Source organism: Oryctolagus cuniculus, chromosome 7, assembly GCF_964237555.1.
Source record: "Oryctolagus cuniculus chromosome 7, mOryCun1.1, whole genome shotgun sequence".
NCBI classification, from domain to species: domain Eukaryota; kingdom Metazoa; phylum Chordata; class Mammalia; order Lagomorpha; family Leporidae; genus Oryctolagus; species Oryctolagus cuniculus.
In genome coordinates this window covers 43,421,207-43,443,529 of record NC_091438.1, presented here as the reverse complement: position 1 = coordinate 43,443,529, position 22,323 = coordinate 43,421,207, and the positions used below count along the sequence as shown (strand labels likewise).

At 62.0% G+C, this 22,323-nt stretch overlaps 1 protein-coding gene across 4 annotated transcripts; it reads left to right on the top strand.

Annotated features, from left to right (window-relative positions):
• The first annotated feature begins 9,745 nt into the window (after positions 1-9,745).
• Positions 9,746-18,394, top strand: EFNA3 (ephrin A3). 4 transcript variants are annotated; one of them, XM_051858615.2, is made up of 5 exons: positions 9,751-9,988; positions 15,711-16,024; positions 16,762-16,827; positions 17,015-17,092; positions 17,297-18,394. In XM_051858615.2, the coding sequence occupies exons 1-5, from the start codon at positions 9,861-9,863 to the stop codon at positions 17,425-17,427; spliced, it is 717 nt and encodes a 238-aa protein (XP_051714575.1). In that variant the 5' UTR covers positions 9,751-9,860; the 3' UTR covers positions 17,428-18,394. The 4 variants fall into 4 exon arrangements, with proteins under 4 accessions (XP_051714576.1, XP_051714575.1, XP_051714574.1 ...); XM_051858613.2 differs by lacking the exon at positions 9,751-9,988 and adding an exon at positions 15,300-15,634; XM_051858616.2 differs by lacking the exon at positions 17,015-17,092 and having other exon boundaries at positions 9,746-9,988.
• Positions 18,395-22,323: the final 3,929 nt, after the last annotated feature.

The following is a 22,323-nucleotide window of genomic DNA, read 5'->3' as shown; positions in this document are numbered from 1 at the left end:
CAGATCAAAGCCTGCTTCCCCAGCGGCCTCTTTGTTCTTGGCTTTTATAAGGAGGAGGGGGAGGGGCCGAGGAGGGAGGGCCCAAGCTCTCTGCCCCGCACTCACGCTCCTGCTCCGGCGGCGGCGGGCGAGGCTCCGACGAGGCACCAAGCCCGCCGGGGTCCGCTTTCTGAACGGTGTCCCCTGTGGAGCCAGGGAAGGGGCACCCCTTTCCTGCAGCTGTGCTCTGTCCGCCCTGGTGCCCCGCAGCCTCCCCTGGCAAGGAGCCTGCCGGCCTGGCACCGAGCCCGCGATCGATAGGTGGATGTTGTGCTGATTAGCTCGGCCGGCTGGCTGCGGCAGCGAGAGGCGGCGTGTGAACATGGTGGGGGGGGGGGGGGGAGGGAGGACGCCACGGGTCCCGAGGCTGGCGGATGCCGAGATGCCCAGGGCTGCGAGCCCCTCCCCCGCCCCGCTCTGGGAGGCGAGACTCGCCCACCACCGTGCCCCGACTTGGGCTGTCATCCTTAGCGTTGAGTCTAACGCTCTGGCGGAGGTCTGGGATGGCGAGCAGAGAAAGCTCTGAGGCAGTCCCTTCCCAGGTGAAGGCCAAGTCTATAGGGCCGTCGCCAAAACCGAGTCTTTGGCTGGGGTGCGGAGGCGTGAGAGTGGAGTCTGAGCTGGGGGAGCTATGGGCTGTGTCTTCCGGTCCTGGGTTCGAATTCTGTCTCTACCATCATCCAGGAAGATGTCTACGTGTTGCCATGGAAACCGTTGTGCTACTGCCCCCGCCCCTCACCAGAGAAACCGCGAGCGAATAGGCCAGGGGCGATTGGTTAGCAGCGACTCCCGACCCTGGAATGAGAACCGTGGGGGTCTCTCCCCATCTCCCGCGGCCCCACACACCCCTCCCTTGCGGCCCGAGGCGGGTGCGCTCGCTCCGGAGTCTGAGACTGGCACGCAGATCAGCCACTGATAAAGAACGCATGTGCGAGAGAGACGCTGGGCCGGTGGCCTTTCTCCGCTCCCAGACACACGCCCTTACCCAGACGCGCACGCCCGACACAGACGCCCGCCCTCGCCTGCCGCCCAGCGCTCTGCAGGTGCGAGGGCGGTGCCTGGGTGACCGCCAGGGGCTGCTCTGGGGGTCGACAGCTCGACAGCTCGAGCCCGCCTGGCTGCAGGCGCTCAGGCCAAGCGGACCCTCCCCGTGTGCACTCTCCTCGCAGCCTGGGCCCTGCGCAGGTGGCTGATTCAGTCTGGGGCGCGGCCCCGTGAAGAGCTGGGACCCGGGCCGCTCCTGAGGCTGAGACGGCCACGCACCAAGCCCTGAGGCGTGTTCTAGGGCGCGGTGCCAGGAGGCTGGGTAGGCCGGCAAGTTTTGGGGCGTCACCGGCCTCCCCTAAACTCAGAGGCGCTAGACAGCTGAAGGTGGGGCCCTCATTCTGCTGGACCTGCCCTAGTCTCTCCCGAGCAGATGCGAAAACTCCACTTGTCTCTGCCTCGCCCTGCCTCCCTGTGCTGAGAGCCAGAATCCGGATCCCTGAGACCCAGATCCTGCCGGGTTGCACATCGCCCTTTCCCCTTAGAGACTAAACCCTGAAGTTGTGGTCTTTTATTTCTTCTTCCTTTTTGTGCCTTTTGTCCGTATTCATCCATTCAGTGCATTTGTGCATTCCCAGCGCTCCATGATAGCTAAGGGTCGTCGGGGGATCCCCGGCGGTGACGCAGTTGGAAAGGGTACACTCTGGTTTCCGAAGAGCCAATAGAATCCCGGGGCCTGGGGCATGAGGTCATCAGCTGTGATGTCCATTGGTTCAAGCCTGGAGGCGAAGAGGGGGTCCCCATAGCAACCGACGGCGCGTCCGAGCTAGTAACTTGGGGAGTGGTCCTAACCTGAGCTGCCGCGGCGGCTTAGGTGGGTGTTTGGAAGTGGGCTGGGCAGCTGGAGTGGGGCTCATTCTCCCAAATCCTGCGATTGCAGCCTAACCAAGCTCTTGCGCTCTTTTTTCTTTTTTCCCCTCAATAAAAGTAATGGTCAACGCCATTTAACCCAGAAAGGTTAGGAAGAGTTTATGGGCTACAGCATGGGGTTCCTGGGTGCAGAGCTGCAGCCGCCAGGAATGTCACTTCTGAAATCCTTGTGTTCATCTGCATATCGTCTGCATCTCATTTGCATTCTCTTCATTTAAGGTCAAATTGGGCAGACATCTCCACATCCCCATTCCTGTCCCTTGTCTGTACGGGGAATCTTATCTCCGCGCACTCTCTGATCTCGCCCTCAGCTGTCCAGCTCCACGCCCCACCCCACCCCCACTCGACAGTGTCTCTTGGGAGTGGGAGGGGGCAAACCGTAGCCAAAGGAGAAAGGACATGGATTCTGCCTGTCCCTCTAGCTGTTTGGTGACAGATGGGGAGTGCTGGTCTCTACTGCCTGGAGACTGAATTGGCAAAGCCACGGCAGGGGGAGGTGCCCCCCGCTGCATGGAGGGTCCCCAGGGCCAGATCACCCACACACCTGGCAGGGTGCTGGAACTCAGAGTGCCCGGTTCCAGCAAGGGGCAGGCCTGCCCACCTGTCTGGTGCCAGGGCAGCTTCCTTCCTCCAATTAAGCACTAATGAGGTGTCATTAACCCTTACCTTGCCTGCCAGCCCTCCAGTGAAATTCAAATTTATGGTCACACACCAAGGAAGAGGGGGGAAAGGAGGACCTTTGAGGACACTGAGAAGTGGTGAGGTCAAGAGACCAGGAAGCCAGGAGGCAGGCATAACCGGCCTGGGTATTCAACCACAGTCCTAGGAACGGGTGTCCCATCCCCAAAATGCTTTTATTCTTTTGTTTGTCAATTCAACAATTTTTTATTAAACACCTCACCTACTTCTACTGACTTAAATACCAGGCTTCACGTTAGATACTGGGGATCCACACTTGCATCAGACATGATCACTCTCCTTAAGGAATCTGCAGATTACCCCCAGAGACAGGCTGGCTAGTGTGTAATTATAACACCAAGTGCAGATGTAATATAGAGCTATGTATGAAGTGCTGTGGGAACACAGGGAAAATGGGCTGCAAGACGAGGTTTTGCTTCTGAAGGGCAAATTTTATGGCAAAGAGTTATGGATGAGTAGCACTGACAATGTTGGTGTGTCTGGCATGGTCCTGGGTCCGAGTTAGATGTTTCCAGGGCTGCTGGTGTCTGCTGTCCAAGAGTTGTATCTTTGGCATCTGTGTGTGTGTGTGTGTGTATGTGTGTGTTGTCTAGCTCCCTCTGTGTCTGGAACCCCTTCTCCTGAACACACATTGTGGTTTTATTACAGATCAATGTTTGCTGTGAGGCTCTAGTGTAGATTGGCCTGAACCTGCCCAGCCCAGGGGAGGGAAGTGCAGAGCTGAAGTTGGCTCCTCGGGAAGGGGCAGGCAGGTACCATCTTCACCCTGGGAGCCCAGACCCCAGGACTCCTAAGTGACAACAGGCTGGCCAAGGGCGGTCAAGGGCTGGGCGCCTGGCTATGGTGGGATGTGCCCAGACCATAGACACTTCTGCCTCTGACTCCTCAGAGGAGGCCTGGGGGTTACAGCCCGTACTCCCCACCAAGCACCCAGGCGCCTCCCCCAGCCTGCTCCTCCAGTGTCTGCAGCGAAGCAGGCCGGCTCAGACCTGTCTGCTGGCTCCCTCCCACTAGGAGCCGATCCTTTCCAGGGGACACAGGGCTGGGGAATGCTGGGGCCTGCTGGGAAGGGGCCAGATGCTCCACCCCGGCCCTCAAAGGCTCCCTCCTCCCTCCGGCCTGGATTCTCCCCCACCCACTCGGGGTGCCACTTTGTAGGTTTTTGCGCAGATGTAGCCAGCTCTGCCAGGGAAGCCCCTCGGCCACTGGGTAGAAAAGGTGGGGCTGGGGCTGTGGCAGTGAGGGCTGGGGAGCCTTGGCCTGGGGTCTCTCTGTCTCCCTGCAGCCAATTCCTGGAAGGCAAACTTTGGGGAAAACCTGGGAGGAGAGTTGTGGGATTCAAAAGTGCCTCTGGGGCCTGAGAAGGGCCAGACCCCCTTGCTCCACTTGGCCAGAACCTGCCCCCTCCCCATTGCCCTGGAGTCCTGCCCTGCTCTCCAAGGCCTGGATCCCCCTCCTTCCTGTGCTAGCTTCTCTGGAAGCTTGGGAATGAGTGCGAACAAATGTTAAGGAGACCTCAGCAGATAACCCTTTTTTTTTTTTTTTTTTTGGACAGGCAGAGTGGACAGTGGGAGAGAGAGACAGAGAGAAAGGTCTTCCTTTGCCGTTGGTTCACCCTCCAATGGCCGCCACAGCTGGCGCACCGCGCTGATCCGAAGGCAGGAGCCAGGTGCTTCTCCTGGTCTCCCACGGGGTGCAGGGCCCAAGCACCTGGGCCATCCTCCACTGCACTCCCTGGCCACAGCAGAGAGCTGGCCTGGAAGAGGGGCAACCGGGACAGAACCCAACGCCCCGACCGGGACTAGAACCTGGTGTGCCGGTGCTGCAAGGCAGAGGATTAGCCTAGTGAGCCGCGGCGCCGGCCTAGCAGATAACCTCTTAATAATAAGGTTGGTGAAGCCGGCATTAATCAAGCATCTCTCTACCACGGTGCTCAGCGCTTCCCAGACATCATGGCGCTCGGTGTGCACCGTGGCCAGCTCCGGAGCGGGGTGTTATTATGCCCACTTGACAGAGAGGCAGCAGGCAAGTGCTAGCACTGGAATTCAAACCCAGGCCGGCGCTGCCAGCTGCGAAGTTGTGCTGCTCCCACTCAGCACTCCTTGACTGCATCTCGAGGACACACGCGCACCTGGAGCAGCCCGGAGCCACCTCCCCAGGCCAGGTTTCTTGGTTGCTGGTCTCGGTGGGGGGCACAGGGACTGCTGGAATCAGAGACTGTGACATCCTGAGCCCACCCACCCACCCAGTGCTGCCTGCTAATTCCCAATGTCCCGGACCACACACTGTGTACCGTGTTCCCTGCTGCCAGTCGTGTGTGGCTGTTCCAACAGCATGGAGCCATGCTGACACGTGCACTTGGAAGTCACGGGACACGTGGATTGCCCTCCTTGTGAGCACCCAGGTTTCCGTGTGACCACGGCTCCAATAGCCTGCCTGTGCGAGCTACACGTGGGCCCTGCGCAAGGTGCAAGACCTGTGAACATTTCATGTCTAAAGCTGGCGGCTGCCTCTCCTGCTCTTCCCTTTCACAGGCTCCTTGTTTATTTGTTTAATGAATTATTTATCCAGGCTCCCCTCCCCCTTCCCTCTTGGCCTCCTCCTCCCCCAGGCCCTAGCCTCCATGATTTATTGAACACAGCTCAGCTCTGTGGTTGCCACCCGCTGTCCCGGGAGCCACATTGGCCACACAGCCCGAGAGATCCCGGCCCCAGACCTGCTCAGCTCCCTGCTTCCTTGGACCCCGGGGGAGGAGGGGAGAATGCGGCAGAGTGTCAGAGAGCCCCCAGGAGGCCTGAGCCTGGAGCCCCTGGAGAGCTCACAGCAGCCAGTTAGAGTGCTGGCAGGCCCGAGGGTCACTGGGAGAAGAAGGCGAGGCTGTTGGGGAGAGGACGGTGGTTGGAGGCCCCGGGGAGAGGTGGATCAGCGTCCAGGCGCAGTCCCACTGTGGCCACTGTGGGGCATGAAATCAAGAAACCAATGTTATGGGTCTCAACCAGCTTTTTATTTCTTTTTAAGAATAGAAGAAAAATATCAGAGTGCAGCCTCTTTAGTGAGGGTATTGTTTCATGAAACATTGTTTCATTCACGTGTGTGTGTGTGTGTGTGTGTGTGTGTGTGGTGGATAACAAGGAAAACTCCCTCCTCCTGTGGGTCACGGTTAGGGACCATGTGCTATAAATAAAGGCCTGGCCCCATCCATAAATGCCAGGGTCCTCTCATGACCCAGATGCCACAGAGGGCGGCCCGGGCTTGCTGAGCAGGTGCCAGGCCCGGGGAGGGTGGCCCAGGTCTCACACACAGGGACCCAGCCTCTGGGAAGCTGAGAGCTGTAGATAGGCCTGAGCATGATGGCCAGAGGTGTCTACTACACACGGAGCTGCCACAGAGTCGTGCAGCTTGTGCATGGCATAAAGGAGCCACCAAGGGCAAGCTGATGTCAACCCAGTTGTCCTCTCCCGGCAAGGGAGAGAGACCCAGGGCTCTCCACTGAAGGGAGCAGCACCCTGGCTTTAGCACAAGGGCAGCACCTGCCAGGAGATGCACTCTGGGGACTAGGGATGTGACAGGGTGCTTGCTCCGACGCACACAAAGGCCCGCATTAGCCACCAGCCCTGTGAACAGAGGCCCAGGGACAGAGGACCGGACCTCCGGGGTACAGGCCCAGGCCCCGCAGAGAGTATCTCAACTTAAAAAAAAAAAGAAGTTTGGCCGGCGCTGCGGTTCACTAGGCTAATCCTCCACCTGCGGTGCTGGCACACTGGGTTCTAGTCCCGGTTGGGGCGCCGGTTCTGTCCCGAGGATGGCCTGAGTGCTTGGGCCCTGTACCCTGGGAGACCAGGAAGAAGTGCCTGGCTCCTGGCTTCGGATCGGCGCAGCACCGGCCGTGGTGGCCATTAGGGGAGTGAACCAACAGAAAGAAGACCTTTCTCTCTGTCTCTTCTCTCACTGTCTAACTCTGCCTGAAAAAAAAAAAAAAAAAACACCAAAACAAAACACAAAAAACTGAAGCTTAGGGGCTGGCACTGGGCCCTGGTTCAAGTCCCAGCTGCTCTGCTTCTAATTCAACTCCCTGCTAATGTACTTGGGAAAGCAGCAGAGGATGGTCCAAGTGCTTGGGCCCCTGCACCCATGAAGGAGACCCAGAAGAAACTCCTGGCTCCTGGCTTTGGACTCCCCATGGCGGCCACTGGGGAGTGAATCAGCAGATGGAAGACCTCTCTCTCTTTCTCTCTCTCTCTCTCTCTCCCTTTCAAATAAATAAACAAATCTTTAAAAAAAGGAAAAGATAAACCAGAAGCTTAGACCTCTGGGCCAGCATTGGGGCACACTGGGTTAAGTAGCTGCCTGCAGTGTTGGCATCTCCTAGGAGCAAAGCCAGTTTGAGCCCTGGCTGCTCTGCTTCTGATCCAACTCCCTGCCCAGGAAAGCAATGGAAGACCAATGGAAGACAGCCAAAGTGCTTGGTCCCCTGGGACCCATGTGAGTGACCAGGATGGGGTTCCAGACTCCTGGCTTTGGCCTGGCTCAGCCTGAGCCTTTGCGGTCATCTGGGGAGTGAACCACAGAATGGAAGATCTCTGTCTCTTCCTGTCTCTCTATAACTCTCCCTTTCAAAATAAATAAAACTTAAAAACAACAGCAACAGCAAAAAACAAAAGACAGCAGCTTAAACTCCACAGAGAGAGTGGCTTAAATCCTGCAGAGAGAGTTCCAGACTCTAGGGAGGGCAAAGTATTGGATTCTTTTTTTTTTTTTTTTTAATGATTTATTTGAAAGACAAAGCATGAGAGAGGAGAGAGAGAGTTAATTTTCCAACTGCTGGTTCACTCCCTGAATGGCAGCAACAGCCAAGGCAGGAAGCCATCTGGGTACCCCACATGGGTGCAGGAGACCAAGTATTCCAGCGATCCTCCACTGCCTTCCCAGTCTCATTAGCGGGAAGCTGGTTGACAAGTGGAGTTTCCAGCAGTGACCTCGCCCCCTGTACCACAAGGTCAGCCCCAGTGGTGCCGGGTCTAAAGAGGAATAGCTGGTGGCCGGCGCCGTGGCTCACTTGGCTAATCCTATGCCTGTGGTTCCGGCACCCTGGGTTCTAGTCCCGGTTGGGCTCTGGGTTCTAGTCCCGGTTGCTCCTCTTCCAGGCCAGCTCTCTGCTGTGGCCCGGGAGTGCAGTGGAGGAGGGCCCAAGTGCTTGGGCCCTGCACCCACATGGGAGACCAGGAGGAAGTGCCTGGCTCCTGGCTTCAGATCGGCACAGCGCCGACCATAGCAGCCATTTGGGGAGTGAGCCAATGGAAGGAAGACCTTTCTCTCTGTCTCTCTCTCACTGTCTATAACTCTCTCTCTCTGTCTCTCTCTCTCACTGTCTAACTCTGCCTGCCAAAAAAAAAAAAAAAAAAAAGAGGAATAGCTGGACCCTCAGTCCTTAAGCAGGAAGCAGATTCCAGACACAGGACTTTGGGTTTCCTAAAAGGGAATCCCAAGCCCTAGACAAAACCACAGGCTCCCACTCACCAGGATGCGAGCAGCGGCTCTGTCCACTGCGGGGCCCACAGAGCCAAGCCCGCCTGTGTGGAGCAGGGAGGGCCGGGAGGGGAAGGGGCTGGCAGTGGGGGCACCTGGAGCAGGCAGGTAGCATCATTCGGGGGATGCTACCTCTCCCTGGGGATGAGGAGCCAGGGGCCAGGGAGAGCTGTTTGCAAAGTCCCCCCACTCCTACCCCAAGGGGCCCAATTTATTTTCTTGCTCCAGAATAGGGAGAAGAAATCCCCCAGGGTGGAGAAGAGCCCAGAGAGGCCTCAGCCTGCCCTTCCCTGGTAGCAGCCAGGCAAGCACAAAGCCCCACCCCCAACCCTGCACCTGAGGCCCACTGTGGTCAGGACCCTGCCCTGCCAAGGATCAGCCAACAGAGGGTGCCTGAAGCACAGTCGAAAAACCGCCTCTCGGCATCACGGGCACGGGCACAGGTGCTTGGCATGTGTTCTGAGGATCCAGTCTCTCCTGGTTCTGTCTGGTCACTCTCACTTAGCCTGGGCCTCTTAGCCGGAGCCAGCAGAGACGGGGTGGACATGCCTTAGGTCTCTCCTGGGTTTCTAGTTCCTAGGATGAGCACGCATGTGGGTTAGTGTGTGCGAGGCATTGTGTGAGCGTGCACGTGTCTGCGTGTGTGTCTCTGTCTCTGTGTGCCTGTGTTCCTCCCGGGCTCCAGCTGGCTGCCAGCACCCTGACCCCTGTGTGCCTGCCAGGGGTGTCTGTGTGTGTGTCTGTTCCCCGCCTCTGGGTGTCTGCGTTTTTGCCCAACGTCGTGTGCGATGTGGGTGCTCGGTGTCCCTCTGAGGACAATGGCTGTGCTGAGAGCTGGAACACAAGGTGCTCTGCCCTGAGGGGCAGCATCTGCACGAGTAGGAGTGAGAACGCCCGGTGACACCACTGGCTGCCCCAGGAGGGTCCCCCCCCAGAGAGTGAGGAGCCCTTTGTGCCTGCCTTGCTCTGGCCAAACATCCCCTGGCCCCCTCCCGCGCCCTGGGCCCTGGGTGCTCGGCCCTTCCAGCACCCATATCCACATTCCTGGGGCTGGGCTGCTCTACTCCACCTCCAGGAAAAACAAGCCTCAGGCTCAGCCGGGATCGTGGGGTCGCCAGCTGTCAGGTCCACGGTGCCAGCTGAGGGCCTCTCCACCACCCTCCTGTGCCCACCTGACTCCTCACGCACAAGGGGAAGAGGGGCAGGGGGCAGACAGAGGGCCAGACTGTTGGCAAAGCAGGGGGCAAGCCTGCTCATCCAGGGGTGGGCCCCTGCTCCCTCTCCCAGAGGAGTCGGCTCACGCCAGACCCAGATCTCCGCCTTGGACGCCCAGAACCTTCTCCTAGGAACTCCAGCCTGGGGAGCACAAGGCCCAGAGCCAGCTGTAGCAAACCCAACCTAGACAGAGACGCAAGGCGCGCGCCGGTCGTTCCCGAGGGGCCCCAACGGGCGCCACCTCCCACGCGCCGCGCGCTCCCGGGCCGAGCGGGGCGGGGCCTGGCGGGAGCGCGCCAGGGGCGGGGCCTCGGGGACGCGCCCAGGAGGGCGGAGGGACGGGGCTGTGGGCGTGGCCTGAGGCTGGGGGCCGCGGCGGCGGCGGCGGCGGCAGCAGGGAGCTAGCTGGCTGAGAAGCCGGGAGCGCGGGGCTCAGTCGGGGGGCGGCGGCGGCGGCGGCTCCGGGGATGGCGGCGGCTCCGCTGCTGCTGCTGCTGCTGCTCGTGCCCGTGCCGCTGCTGCCGCTGCTGGCCCAGGGGCCCGGGGGGGCTCTGGGCAACCGGCATGCGGTGTACTGGAACAGCTCCAACCAGCAGTGAGTCGGGGGGCCCCGGGAGCCCGCGCTTCCCGCGTCAGGGAGAGGGGGAGGTCCTGGGGGGAGCCCGGGGTGGGGGTCCTGGGAGACCGGAGCTGGGGGCTGGGAGGCGAGGGAGAGGGGAACGCACACTGCTAGCGTCGGTGAACTCGGGGGTGTCTGCGAGGCTGCTGGGCTATCGTAAGGAGCGCTCGGGCCGCGCGGGGGAGGCTGTCGGGGGGACCCCTCACCCTATCTTGGCCTCTCGCCACAGCGCCGCTGGAATAGTGTCCCTGTCCCACAGCCCCCCATCCTCACTCCTTTGCACTGGGTTGGGGTTTAGGGGTGCCGGCGTGCTGGCGATAGGCCGCCGCATTCGGGGACTCAGAGATGACCCGTTTTCGTCCAAGAGGGATTCCAGGGGGTTCCAGTTAGGATCCCCTGCTTTCAGAAGTGGGTCCGGAGCCGAGACTGGGAGCTCGGCCGCGCACCTCCCTGGCACCGAGACGCCTGGGCTGCCCGAGCTGCGTGGATGGAGCCGGCCGCGGCGAGCCGGGCTGGGGCGCCGCGATGGAGAGCGCTGTCGGTAGCGCTGCTCGGCGGGGCTGGGGAGGTGGGGTGCCGGCGTGTCACACACGCACACCCTCACCGGGGCTGGAGACGGCGGACGGCTGCGAGTGTGAGCGGGCGTGCGCGCTGTCAGTGTGCGTGTGTCAGAGTGTGTGATTTGTGTGTCTGCGTCGGCGACCGTCCGGGGGTGGGAGCAGGCGGCCGGTCGGGGAGGGGGCTGCGGTCGGTGTCCGCGTGGCCGGGGACGCGTCTGGGCTGGCGTGGCTGCCGGCGCGGCGGCGGTCAGGGCGGGTGTCAGAGCGGCCGTGCGGTTTCCTCGGGTGTGTGGCGCGGCGGTCGGGTGCCGGCTGAGGGGCCGGTCCTCATTCGGCTCAGTCCTGGCTGCCCTTGTCCTCTCCTCCCCGCCGAGCCACCGAGAGGATCACCCTGGCCTCCTCAGTGTGTCTGTGTGTTGGCGGGGGGGACCCCTGGGGACACGGGGGTCACTGTCACACCTGCCCGGGCGGTGGCGATAGCGCTGCCTGTGACTCCCCCCACTCCGGGGAGGGCGACTCCGGAGCAAATGGCGAGACCTCAGGGGAGAGGACCGGGAGGGCTGGGCGGCCGCGACCCCCAACCTTCCGGGGGAGGGGCTGCCGCTCGCCGCTCCGCTCTTTGTTGTTTGGGGCTCCGCGCCTCCCCCTCTCCCTCCTCGCTCCCGGAGTGTCAGACTGGGGGTGGGGATGAGCCAACGACGCCCCCCTCTCGCTTCCCATGGAAACCTCGGGGGTGGGGATGCGGCCCCTCCCCCCTGGAGTGGGACTCCGGGAACTCGGGGGGTGGGGGGAGCTGGGGGCTGATTCCCCTGCCCTATCTGGCTCGTTCTCCTCCCTGACTCAAATGTCCGCCGGCGCCCCCCCCCCCCCCGGCCCTGCTAGAGTCTGACGGGGAGTGGAGAGCTCCCAGGTGAGGGGCCCGGGTTCCCCGCCACCCCAGAGGCACTCCCGCGTTCTTAGGGAAAGCCGGAGCCGAGTGGGTGCGGGAATGGTTTTGACAGAGGGGGGTGCTGATAAGGCTCCCCTCCCCCGCATACACCTGGGCGCAGGTGAAAGCTTGGGAGGGGGCGGGGAAGCCGGGGTTCCGGGAGCCTTCTTTGCCCGCTCCACTCCTGTGCGAGCCCGGGCCGGCAGAGGCAGGAGCGGGGTGCGCACCGGGCCAGCAGGCCGCCGCCGCCCCCGCCTCGCTTTCCCGGCCTTTGTTGCCGCTGCGCCCGGGCTCCCCGGCTCCCTCACTGCGGCAGCCGCGGCCCCATAAATCGTGAGAGCGACGTGCTCCGGAGCCGGGAGTGGAGAGGGCCGGGGAGCTGGGGGCGGGGCCGGGCCGAGCCACAGGCTCCCGCGCCCCCTCCCCCCCGTCACGTGAGCCGGGCTCCTAGCTCCCACCTCGTGTCACGTGCTGAGGGTCTCTGCCCCTTGGGGTCACGTGGGGAGGGTCCTGCGACCCCGCCTCCGGGGGTCACGTGGTGGGGTGCTGGTGGGACACGTGCAGCGGCCTTTTTTGACAGACCTGGGGGCCGTGCCGGGCACTGCAGCCGCTACCTAGCCCTCTGCCCCCCAGCTCAGACTCTCTGCTTAGTCCTTTGGAAGAGGCGAGACCTGCCCCCAACCCGGCCCAGAAACTAAGGATGGCGACTGTCCGGAGGAGGGACGCACGATCGTGTGAGGTCCAGGGGTCTCCTGAGCCGGAAATTGAATCTGAGGGGTTCCCCCCTTGGTAGGCGTATGGCCCCCTGGCCAGGGCGTGATTTCCCTGAAGAGCCGAGCCAGGGTGTTGTGCCTCAGGGACATCTTCCCTAGCCAGCTCCCTACCTCTTTATCTATGAAACGCGTCTGTTGCTGGGCTCTTTCATTCATACATTCATTCAACAAATATTTATTGAGGCTCTACTATGTCCCCGATGGTCTCTCTCCGCTTTCTCCCAGTTCCCGACTCTCTGCCCTCGGTCTCAGCGTCCCTGATTCCCCCCACCCCGGGCTCTGCCTGGCCTCCGCTATCCGCCGGCCTCTATGTCCCTCCGGTTTTCTAAGTACCGCGTTCCCGGTCTGCCCCCGCGCAGCTGCGCCCTTTGCCCTGCCCCTCTCGGTGAATCGGGTCTGTGCTCTGGCTGCGAGCCCCTCTCGCTGGGCCTCTGCGTCTCGCTTTCGGCGGGTCTCTCGCTCCTCTCCGCCGCTGCAGATCAATAAACCTTCGCCGCCGCCGCCGCCGCCGCTGTCGCAGGGAGGAGGGGCGGGGGCGTCGGGCGCGCTGATCCTCCCCCTTCGGTCGCGGCCGGGGGAAGCCCCCTGGCCCAGACCCGGGACCGCAGGATCTGGACACCTGGGGGGTGCGGGGGTGTTGGCGTGCACGCGCCGGCCCGCGAGCGTTCCCGCCACCTGCCCTCCCCCGCCAAGCTTGGGCGCGCGGACCCCACGCCGTGCACACGTGGTCCGGCCTCGCCTGCTGGAACGCGCGGCGCGCAGCCTCGGGGGCGCGCGCTACAGGGAGGAAGAACCGGGTCGGGTCCTTTTATATTGGTCCTCCACTCCCTAAACTCTGGGTGCCGGGGTCCGAGAGGCGGCCGGGAGAGCGACAGTGGCAGGGATTCGGCGAGTTCGGAGCTTCTTGGGGTCCCTTCCTGGCTCCGCGGGCTTGTCAGGCGCGCTGTTGACCTGCCCTTAACTGGCCTGTGGGAGAGGTCTGCTCCGTGCCCGACCCCTAGCCGCCGGTCCTGCGCCCTCCGCGGACGGAGGGCTGAGGAGGGCCAGATGCCGGAAGGCGGGCCCTAAAGACGTGCGGCAGAGGGGCCCCGGCGCGCCCCCGGAGCTGCAAGCCGGGAGAGACAAAAGTAACGGCGCGAGAGGGCACCTGCTCCGGAGGAGCCGTGTGGACACTCGCCTTCCCGTGGGAGAGGTGGAGGATAAAGAACCGTCTAGAGCAGCCGGGCACAGCCCAGTCCCCGCGGGGGCGCGGCCCTGGAGGCGGGGTTAGCGGCGGCTGCGCCCGGGGCCCTGGCGGCGCCTCTCTTCACTGCTAGGCCAGGGACGTTGACAGATCCAGTTAAAGCGCCCAAGCCCAGCACCCAGGTCGGGTCTCCCAGGTGTTGTGGCTGGGGATCGCTGGGACCCAGCCCTTCCTGCCCCCGGGCCCGCGACACCAGCTGGGCAGGTCCTTCTCCTGCTTGCTCACCTTTTCGAGTCATTTGGAGGCTCCCTCCTGCCACTAGCGTGGGCATAGATAAGAGGTGGCTTCTCTTCACTTGTGGTGGCCAGCACCCTTGTTGTAAGATCAGTCCCCTGCCGAGGGACCTGTAGGAATACCCCAGAAGCTGACTTACTCCCTGCTGGAATGGGGTGTGTTGTGGGGGTGGGGTGCAGCCGGGAGGGTCTCCTTCAGAGTGGGGCTGGAAATAGGGTCAAGGTTCGAGGCCAGAAGACCCAGCAGGACTGTGCAGCCGCCCAGGCCTGGCGGCCCCCTCCCAGGAACCCATGGCTCACGATGGACAGGCAGGCCCAGGTGGCGGCTGGGAGGCAGGCCTGGTCTAACCCGTTTTCCTGCTCCCAGTGCCCCAGGCCCACCTGAGTGCCAGGGCCAGGGAGGGGCCGGGTGACCCATCACTCCCTGGGAACCGAGTGGGACTGGTGGCATTCCTGATGACTCAACGAGGCTGTTCCCATTCTTACTGGGGTGCCCAGACACCAGCTCTCAGCTGGCTGCTTTGCTGTGAAGCTTGGATTGGGCTCCTCGGGGAGAGGGCGGAACAGGCAAAGCCCAGGACGTGGTGAGGTGGGGGTGGGACCTCAAGGCCCCACCTTCAAGGCCCCAACCCAAGTAGAGGGCCCCCCAGTTCATTTCCCTAATGGATCTAATCACTGTTTGTGGAACTGCGTGGTGCCTGGTGCACGGAGAGCCAGGCCCCTCACTCTGGGTGAGCTCCCAAGGGACTAGGGACCCCCATGGTTGGATAGTTTGACTGGTACCCCTGCCTTCCTGCGTCCATACCCTCCCCTCTCGCTGCCAAGCTGTGTGCTTTCCTACCCTAAGGAATTCAGGGAAGACCCCTGCCCACTACTCCAAGTTTCTTCATTCAGAGATTCCTCCCTTCCCCACACCAAGAGGTAGAGCCCTCCAGCTCAGGACTAACGCTTTAAAGGTGGTCGGCAAGGCAGGTGGGGAATACCAAGCCCCGGCACCTGCCCCTGTGTCCCAGAGAGGATCAGGGAAGTCAGAGGCAGAGCCATCTTGTCTGGGCACCGTTCCCACTACTCCTGGCGTTATGGGTGGCAGTGGTGCCCAGGCAGAGGAGGAAGGTGCACAAAGAGACATTTTTGAATGGCTGGCATGATGCCACATGGGACCTTCGGGCAGCGGCCCTGTACTCTCTGATTGTGCCGGGGGGCCTGGCCGTCCATGGCAACAGAGTGCAGGTCAGTGGGGGTCAGGGCACAGAGGCCTGACTCAGGCAATCGCCTGAGTCAACCAACATTGACCTGCGCTTTGGGCGCACACGCAGCCTGGCTCCGCTCTGTGTGCCGCCCCTGAGTGGGCGGCGGGCGTGTGTGTGTGTGTGCTCCACGGAGCTTGTGCATGCATGTGCATGAAGCCGCCGCCGATGTGCGTGCGCGTGTGCGAGGGCAGGTCCTGTTGCGCGGGCCTTGCGGGGGCACGACTGCAGCAGGGAGGAGATGTAGGTGTGCGCCCCACGGAAGGGATCCCTCCCACTTCCACCCTTCGCTTCCATCCCTGCCATCCCTGCTGAATTATGGGGGATGGACAGAGGAAATCCGGGCCTGGGTCTGGGAGTCGCCCAGGCCTGCGCCGTTTCTGTGGCAACCGAGGCGCACGTTTCTCCTTGCCTCTGCCCCGCCCCGCGTCTCCTTCCCCTAGGAGGCCGGAGGGCTTCCCTGCGCTTCTGCTGCCCTCTGGTGGCCTCCCGGAGAAGGGCAGGCCGAGGAGGCGAGGAGGACCGGGCCGGAAGGGCAGTGCGGGGCCTGGCGGCGCTAGGGCCCGGGTGGCGAGAGCGGGGCTGAGACGAGAGGAAGCTCCGAGGAAAAGTCGGGCGCTCCGGGGACCCAGGGGAAGGTCTGCGGCGCGGTGACGCGGAAAGCGGGCTGGCCTTGGGGTTTCTTCTCTCTGACCGGCTTCCGTTTCCCCACAGCCTGCGGCGAGAGGGCTACACCGTGCAGGTGAACGTGAACGATTACCTGGACATCTACTGCCCTCACTACAACAGCTCGGGGGTGGGCCCCGGGGCGGGGCCGGGGCCCGGAGGCGGGGCAGAGCAGTACGTGCTGTACATGGTGAGTCGCAGCGGCTACCGCACCTGCAACGCCAGCCAAGGCTTCAAGCGCTGGGAGTGCAACCGACCGCACGCGCCCCACAGCCCCATCAAGTTCTCGGAGAAGTTCCAGCGCTACAGCGCCTTCTCGCTGGGCTACGAATTCCACGCCGGCCACGAGTATTACTATATCTGTGAGTGACAGTCGGGGACGGGGCCCGAAAGCTGGTGTCTGAGTGACAGCCGAGGGGCGGAGCCAGAAAGCTAGTGCCTGAGTGACAGCCGAGGGGCGGGGCCAGAAAGCTAGTACCTGAGTGACAGCTCGGGGGCGGGACCCGAAAGCTAGAGCCTTAGTGACAGCTCCGGGGTGGGACCCCAAAGCTAGAGCCTGAGGGACAGCCGAGGGACGGGGCCGAAAGCTGGTATCTGAGTGACAGCTCGGGGGCGGGGCCCGAAAGCTGGTATCTGAGTGACAGCTCGGGGGCGGGACCCGAAAGCTAGAGCCTTAGTGACAGCCGAGGGGCGGGACCAGAAAGCTAGTGCCTGAGTGACAGCTCAGGGGCAGGACCCCAAAGCTAGTGCCTGAGTGACAGCCGAGGGGCGGGACCCGAAAGCTGGTGTCTGAGTGACAGCCAGAGTACGGGTCCAGCGGCGGGCGGAGGAACGGCCGCCTGGGGTGTCGCACCGACGGGGTCGCGAAGCCAGGAAAGGGGTTTGATGACCGTGCCCAGCGTGGGTACGCACTCACTTGTTCCTGTGAGGGGCATGTTGGGGTCAGGACCTCAGCGGTCAGGAACAGGGGCTTCTAGCCGCGGTGACCCACGTCGAGGGTCGGCCCGGGGAGCAGTGTGGAGGCCCACAAGCGCGAGCGCTGAGGGAGGGCGCCGGGCACCAGAGGGCGGCAGCGGCTCAGACCCTGTCTCGCCCCCAGCCACGCCCACCCACAACCTGCACTGGAAGTGTCTGAGGATGAAGGTGTTCGTCTGCTGCGCCTCCAGTGAGTACCGTCGGCTCCCGGCCGCGCCCCCTTCCTCGGCTCCCCTGCTTTGGGGCTCCCCTGGCTTCCTGGGGATGGGGGTGGAGGGCACAGGCGAGGGGGGCTTGCTCCCCAGCTGTAGCAGAGGGAGGGGGATCCTGGCCCTGACTCTCCCCTCCTCTCTCCCCACTCCCACCCCACCCCGCAGCATCGCACTCCGGGGAGAAGCCGGTCCCCACTCTCCCCCAGTTCACCATGGGCCCCAATGTGAAGATCAACGTGCTGGGTGAGTCTGCGCAGCGCCCTCTGGTGGCCACTGCTGGAACCGCAGCCCCCTCCCCCGTGCCTTGCTCACCTCGCATGCTTGCTCCTGGGCACCCCATCCTTCCTGCCCCTGGGTGGTCACGCCCACTGCTGCTGCCGCTGCCGCGTGCCCCTGCCCAGGCGCGCAGCCCCGCGCTCACCGGTCTGTCTGTTCATCTGTCCACAGAAGACTTTGAGGGAGAGAACCCCCAGGTGCCCAAGCTTGAGAAGAGCATCAGCGGGACCAGCCCCAAGCGGGAACACCTGCCCTTGGCCGTGGGCATCGCCTTCTTCCTCATGACACTCTTGGCCTCCTAGCTCTGCCCCCACGCTCAGCGGGGAGAGATGGGGCAGGGCGGGGTTGGGAAGGAGCAGGGAGCCTTGGGCCTCTCCAAGGGGAGCCTGCCTAGAGGCGGGGTCTGCACCATTCATCTGTGCCCGCCCTCTCTGCCCCCCTCCCCCCCAGGTAGGGCACTGTGGTGGAGCTGGCACAGGGGCAGCCACGGGTCCCCAGGGCCTTGTGGCTCTGGAAATGTTTGGTACCAAACTTAGGGGCCATCAAGGGCGGGCAGCGGCTCAGGAGTCCCGCTCCCTGGTACCTTTCCCCGCCCCCTGGTGCCCTCGGCCTGTGTCCCCCAGAGAGAGGAGCGCGCCCCAGAGAGAGCAGATGGAAGCACGGGAGGCACCCCGTTCCCTGTCCTCTAGGGGCAGACGGCGGGGAGGGGACTAGAGGGGCGAGGGGCAGCCGCGGCGCCGCCCCTTCCCCGGTTTACAGCAATAAGCACGTCCCCCTCCCCCACCCGCACTCCGGGATTGTGGTTTGGATTGAATCCAGGTTTACAAGTAGACCCCCCTGGGGGGCAGGCAGCGGGCAGGCACGGCAAGGGGTGGGCAGCGGGTGCCAGGCAGGCATGTACAGACTCTATATCTCTCTATATAATGTACAGACAGTCCCTCCCCCTCCTCAGAACCCGGACCTTTCCCGACTCCCCCTTCCAGCTTCAGACCCCTCCCCACCAGGCTAGGCCCGCCCCCGCCCCCGGGGGACCCCCTGGCCCTTTTGTCTTCCGTGAAGACAGGACCTATGCAACGCACCGACACTTTTGGAGACCGTGAGACAACAACGCCCCCTCCCTTCCAGCCCTGAGCCGGAACCAACTCCCGGGAGCTCCCCTGCCCACCCTCTGTGGTCCCCACCCATCCTCCTGGGCCTTTTTCAAGTGCTTTGGCTGTGACTTTCATACTCTGCTCTTAGTCTAAAAAAATAAACTGGAGATAAAAATAACGGAGTGTGTGTGATTTCCAGGAGCCACCAGCCTTCTCTTGCGCTGCTTAAACCCCACAGGTGGGGGAGGGGGAGGGGATCCTGGGGCCAAAAGCTCCCTGCCCCGCTCCGACCTGAGGCTCCCCTGCTGGGAGAGAGGCCGCTCAGAGTGGGCAGTCGCGGGGACTTCCAAGCCGGCCTGGCTGACTTTGGGCGAGACCCTTAGCGACTCTGAGCCCCAGTATCCCATGAGAACAACTGACCCAGAACGCGCAGCTCCCGGGGTTGGCCAAAGGCGCGCTCCCGACGGCTTCCCTTCCCACTCCGCTCTGTAATCAGAAGTCCTTGATGGGGGTCTACGGGTTCCAGGAGGGTTGTGAACCTAGATAGGAAAGCAATTCGGCCTTTAATTTTCTGTCGCCTGTAACTGGAATTTAGCATTCTCGTGTGGAACTGGGCAGCAGCCCCCCCCCCCCACGGTACTCCTGGTACCCGAGACTTTGTAATCAACAGCAATCACAGATGTTTTCTGACTGCATAATAATTGTTGACGATATCTCAAAATATCATTGATGCACATCACTTTGAAATGATCATAGCTGTTAGCTCTTCCGTGTTCTCAATGTGTTAATAAAGGAGCATATATCTATATATTACTATACCAAAAAATGTAAATGCTTTGATAATTGTGTTTCAATATAATTGGTTTCCTTTATAACTCTTTGTAATTTTATTCATTTAAAAACTCGATGCCCAAAGGGCTAGGAGCTGGCTGCGCTGCACCACCGGAGGACAGCACCGGCACCCCGCAGCGGAGCAGAGGGCTCGGGAGGAACGCGGGGAGCGGGCCGAGGCGGCCGCGCAGGCGCCCGGGCTGGGCGGGGTCGGGCGGTACAGGTGGGCAGCGCGTGAGCGAGCGGCGACGGCGACGCGGCGGGCGCGGAGGTTCCTGGGGCCTCACTTGCCGAGCAGAGAGACCCAGCCCGGGGAGGGGGCCGTCCTCATATTGCAGAGCTGTGCACCAGTGCAGGCGGTCCCCGGGGGCCGCCTCTCCTGTGTGCACCTGTGTCAGCCAGCTGCATTGTGAGCGTGAGCCCCGGGCAGTGCGCTGGATTCTCTCCCTCCTGTACCCATAAAGCGGAGGAGATGGCGCCTCACAGCCGGGCTCTGGAGAGCGGGGATGGGTTTCCCGATGGGGCGGCGGGGAGGGGTGGGAGCTGGAGGGCAGCCAGTGGACCAGTCTGAGGCTCATGGATACGGTCAGTCGCTGAGCAACTGGGGAGTGCCAGGCTCTACCCAGATCCTGGGGATACAAAGACGACACAGCCTCCAGCCTCAAATAAGCTAGTAACTCCGTGCGTGTTGATGTGTGAGCCGAAATCACTGACACACATAATGACATAACAAATCACTAACACATGATGTGTGGCTGCGGGACTGTGCCTTGTGCATTCACAAATCTAGGAACAGTGAGGCTATGCAAAGGCCATGCATTTGAGGGGAGGGGCCAGGAGATGCCAACTCCACTGAGCACGCACTGTGCCATCTTAAGGCTCACTTTAAAAAAAAAAAAGATTTATTTATTTATTTGAAAGTCAGAGTTACACAGAGAGGAGAGGCCATCTTCAACTGCTTTCCCAGGCCATAGCAGAGAGCTGGATTGGAAGTGGAGCAGCTGGGACTCAAACCGGTACCCATATGGGATGTTGGCACTTGGGCTCCTGCACCCAGGTGGGAGACCTGATAGAGGCTCCTCGCTCATGGCCTCAGATTGGTCCAGCTCTGGTCATTGCAGCCATTTAGAGAATGAATCTGTGGATGGAAGATCTTTCTGTCTCTCCCTCTGTAACTACCTCTCAAATAAAAAAAAAATATTTTAAAATTTTTAATTAAAAAAAGGCAGAGAGAGAGAGAGAATCTTCCATCTGCTGGTTCACTCCCTACATGACCAAAATGGCCAGGGTTGGCGTTTTGTCCAGGTTTCCCATGTGGGTGCCAAAGCACTTGGGCTATCTTCCACTGCTTTTCCAGGCCATTAGCAGGGAGTTGAATCGGAAGTGGCACAGGTGGGACTTGAAACCAGTGACCCTATGAGATGCCAGCATTGCCAGCTGCAGCTTTACCCACTATGCTACAATGCTGGCCCTGGGCTCACAATTTTTTTTTTTTTTTAAGATTTATTTATTTGAAAGGCTGAAAGAGAGAGAGAGAGAGAGAGAGAGAGAATTTTTCATCTGCTGGTTCTGGTTCACTTCCCAAATGCCTACAACAGCTGGGGCTGGCCAGGCTGAAGCCAGAAGTCAGGGGCTCCATCTGGGTCTCCCACAGGAGTTGCAGGAACCCAAGCCCTTGGGCCATCATCTGCTGCCTCCCGGGGGCTTCAGCAGGGAGCTCCAGCAATGGAAGCAGGACTCCGCCCAGGCACTCCGATGCTGGGTGTTCGAGTCCCAGCCAGCTGCTTCCTCTCCTGTGCCCCAGCGCCTGCCCCAAGCTCACTGTCTATCAGCACCAATGAGGGTCTAGGAAGCCATGTCCATCGACGAGGGTCACGCAGCCTGGCACGTGCTAGGCTGGCAGCCATGGTGGGTCTGTCACTGTCCCCTGACAACCGGAACCTGCTGTACCACTCGGAACGTTTCCCTACAAGTCCTGCCCCCCCCCATGCCCACAACCTGCCACCTTCTCCCACCTGTGCCACTTGGAGCTCTGGAGGAAGACACAAAGGATCTCAGGTCCGGGCTGACCCCTGATTTTACAGATGGGGCGCCTGGGGCTTGGGGAGAGCAGGTGACTGGCCCCCAGCCACGCAGGCATCTGTGGCAGAGGCACAACTGGACCTCAGGTCCACAGAGTGCCCAGTGTCTCTTCTTTCATCCCAGGACACCCCAGGAGGGAAGACGCCCCTGTGGGCAGGAGCTGTAGGTTGGTGCACTGCCTTCCTAACAGCCAAGAGGGAGACACGCTGCTCAGCACGGGGCGTCCAGCAGCTGCCGGGGCTTGCTGGGATCTCACCCGGGACAAGGCCTTAGTTTCCCAAGCGTGGGAAGCTGGGGAGAAGCGTCAGCACCCCGGGGTGGGCACGTGCAGCCCGCAGGACTCATACGGTCCGGCCTTGCGGTGTCAACTGATAAATTTGTGTGCCCCCCCCCCATGATGTTATAAATGTCCACACGGCCCTTAGCAGAGAAAAGATTCCCCCACCTGCCAGGTCCCCAGCCCCTGCCGTGGGACACCAGGGTGTCCTGGCTGAGACACTGCTGAGATGGCCCTTGCGGTGGGGCTGGGGGGAGCAGAGGAGGGAGACTCAAAGCCCAGACTCAGCCTTGACTGATGGAGGGGACCGACACAACAGAATAGAATGCTCGGGCCCTGGCCGGAGCAGGGACGGTGAGCGAGCCGCCCCTTCCCTCCCCCCCCCACAACACCCTGTACCTAGGGTCACCTAGTCTGCGGTGACTGCCACATGGTGCCCCAGGGCCTGGACATTCTGTCCATCCTGGTGTTCCCGCCCCAGAGGGCAGGGAAGGGAAGTTCAAGTTAGTGAGCTGTGCTGGCTGCAGGCGGGCCAGGCCAGCTCCAGTCGGGTGGCACCTGCACCCCAAGCAGGCTACTCTTCCTCCTTGGCCGGTCTCATCTGCCTCCAGCAAGGGCAACTGGACAGTTACAGCTGACCCGGAAGCCCTCGGTTGCCCATAGAGGCTCTCACACCGATCCTCCCCTTCCTGTCTTCTCCAGGGTGTGAAATGGCAGCAGCAACAAAGTACTGGACCCAGATTTGGGGGTGGGGAGCGAGGCTCAGAGCCCAGCCCGCCCAGCACAGGAGGGGGAGCTGGGTGGGGATGGGATTGGAGTGTTGCCATCCAGGCTGCCCCGGGAGCCTGCACGTCTGCAAGACGGCCACCAGGTGGCACAGTACCGAGAGTGCGTGGGCAGAGCTTGGGAAGAGTCTT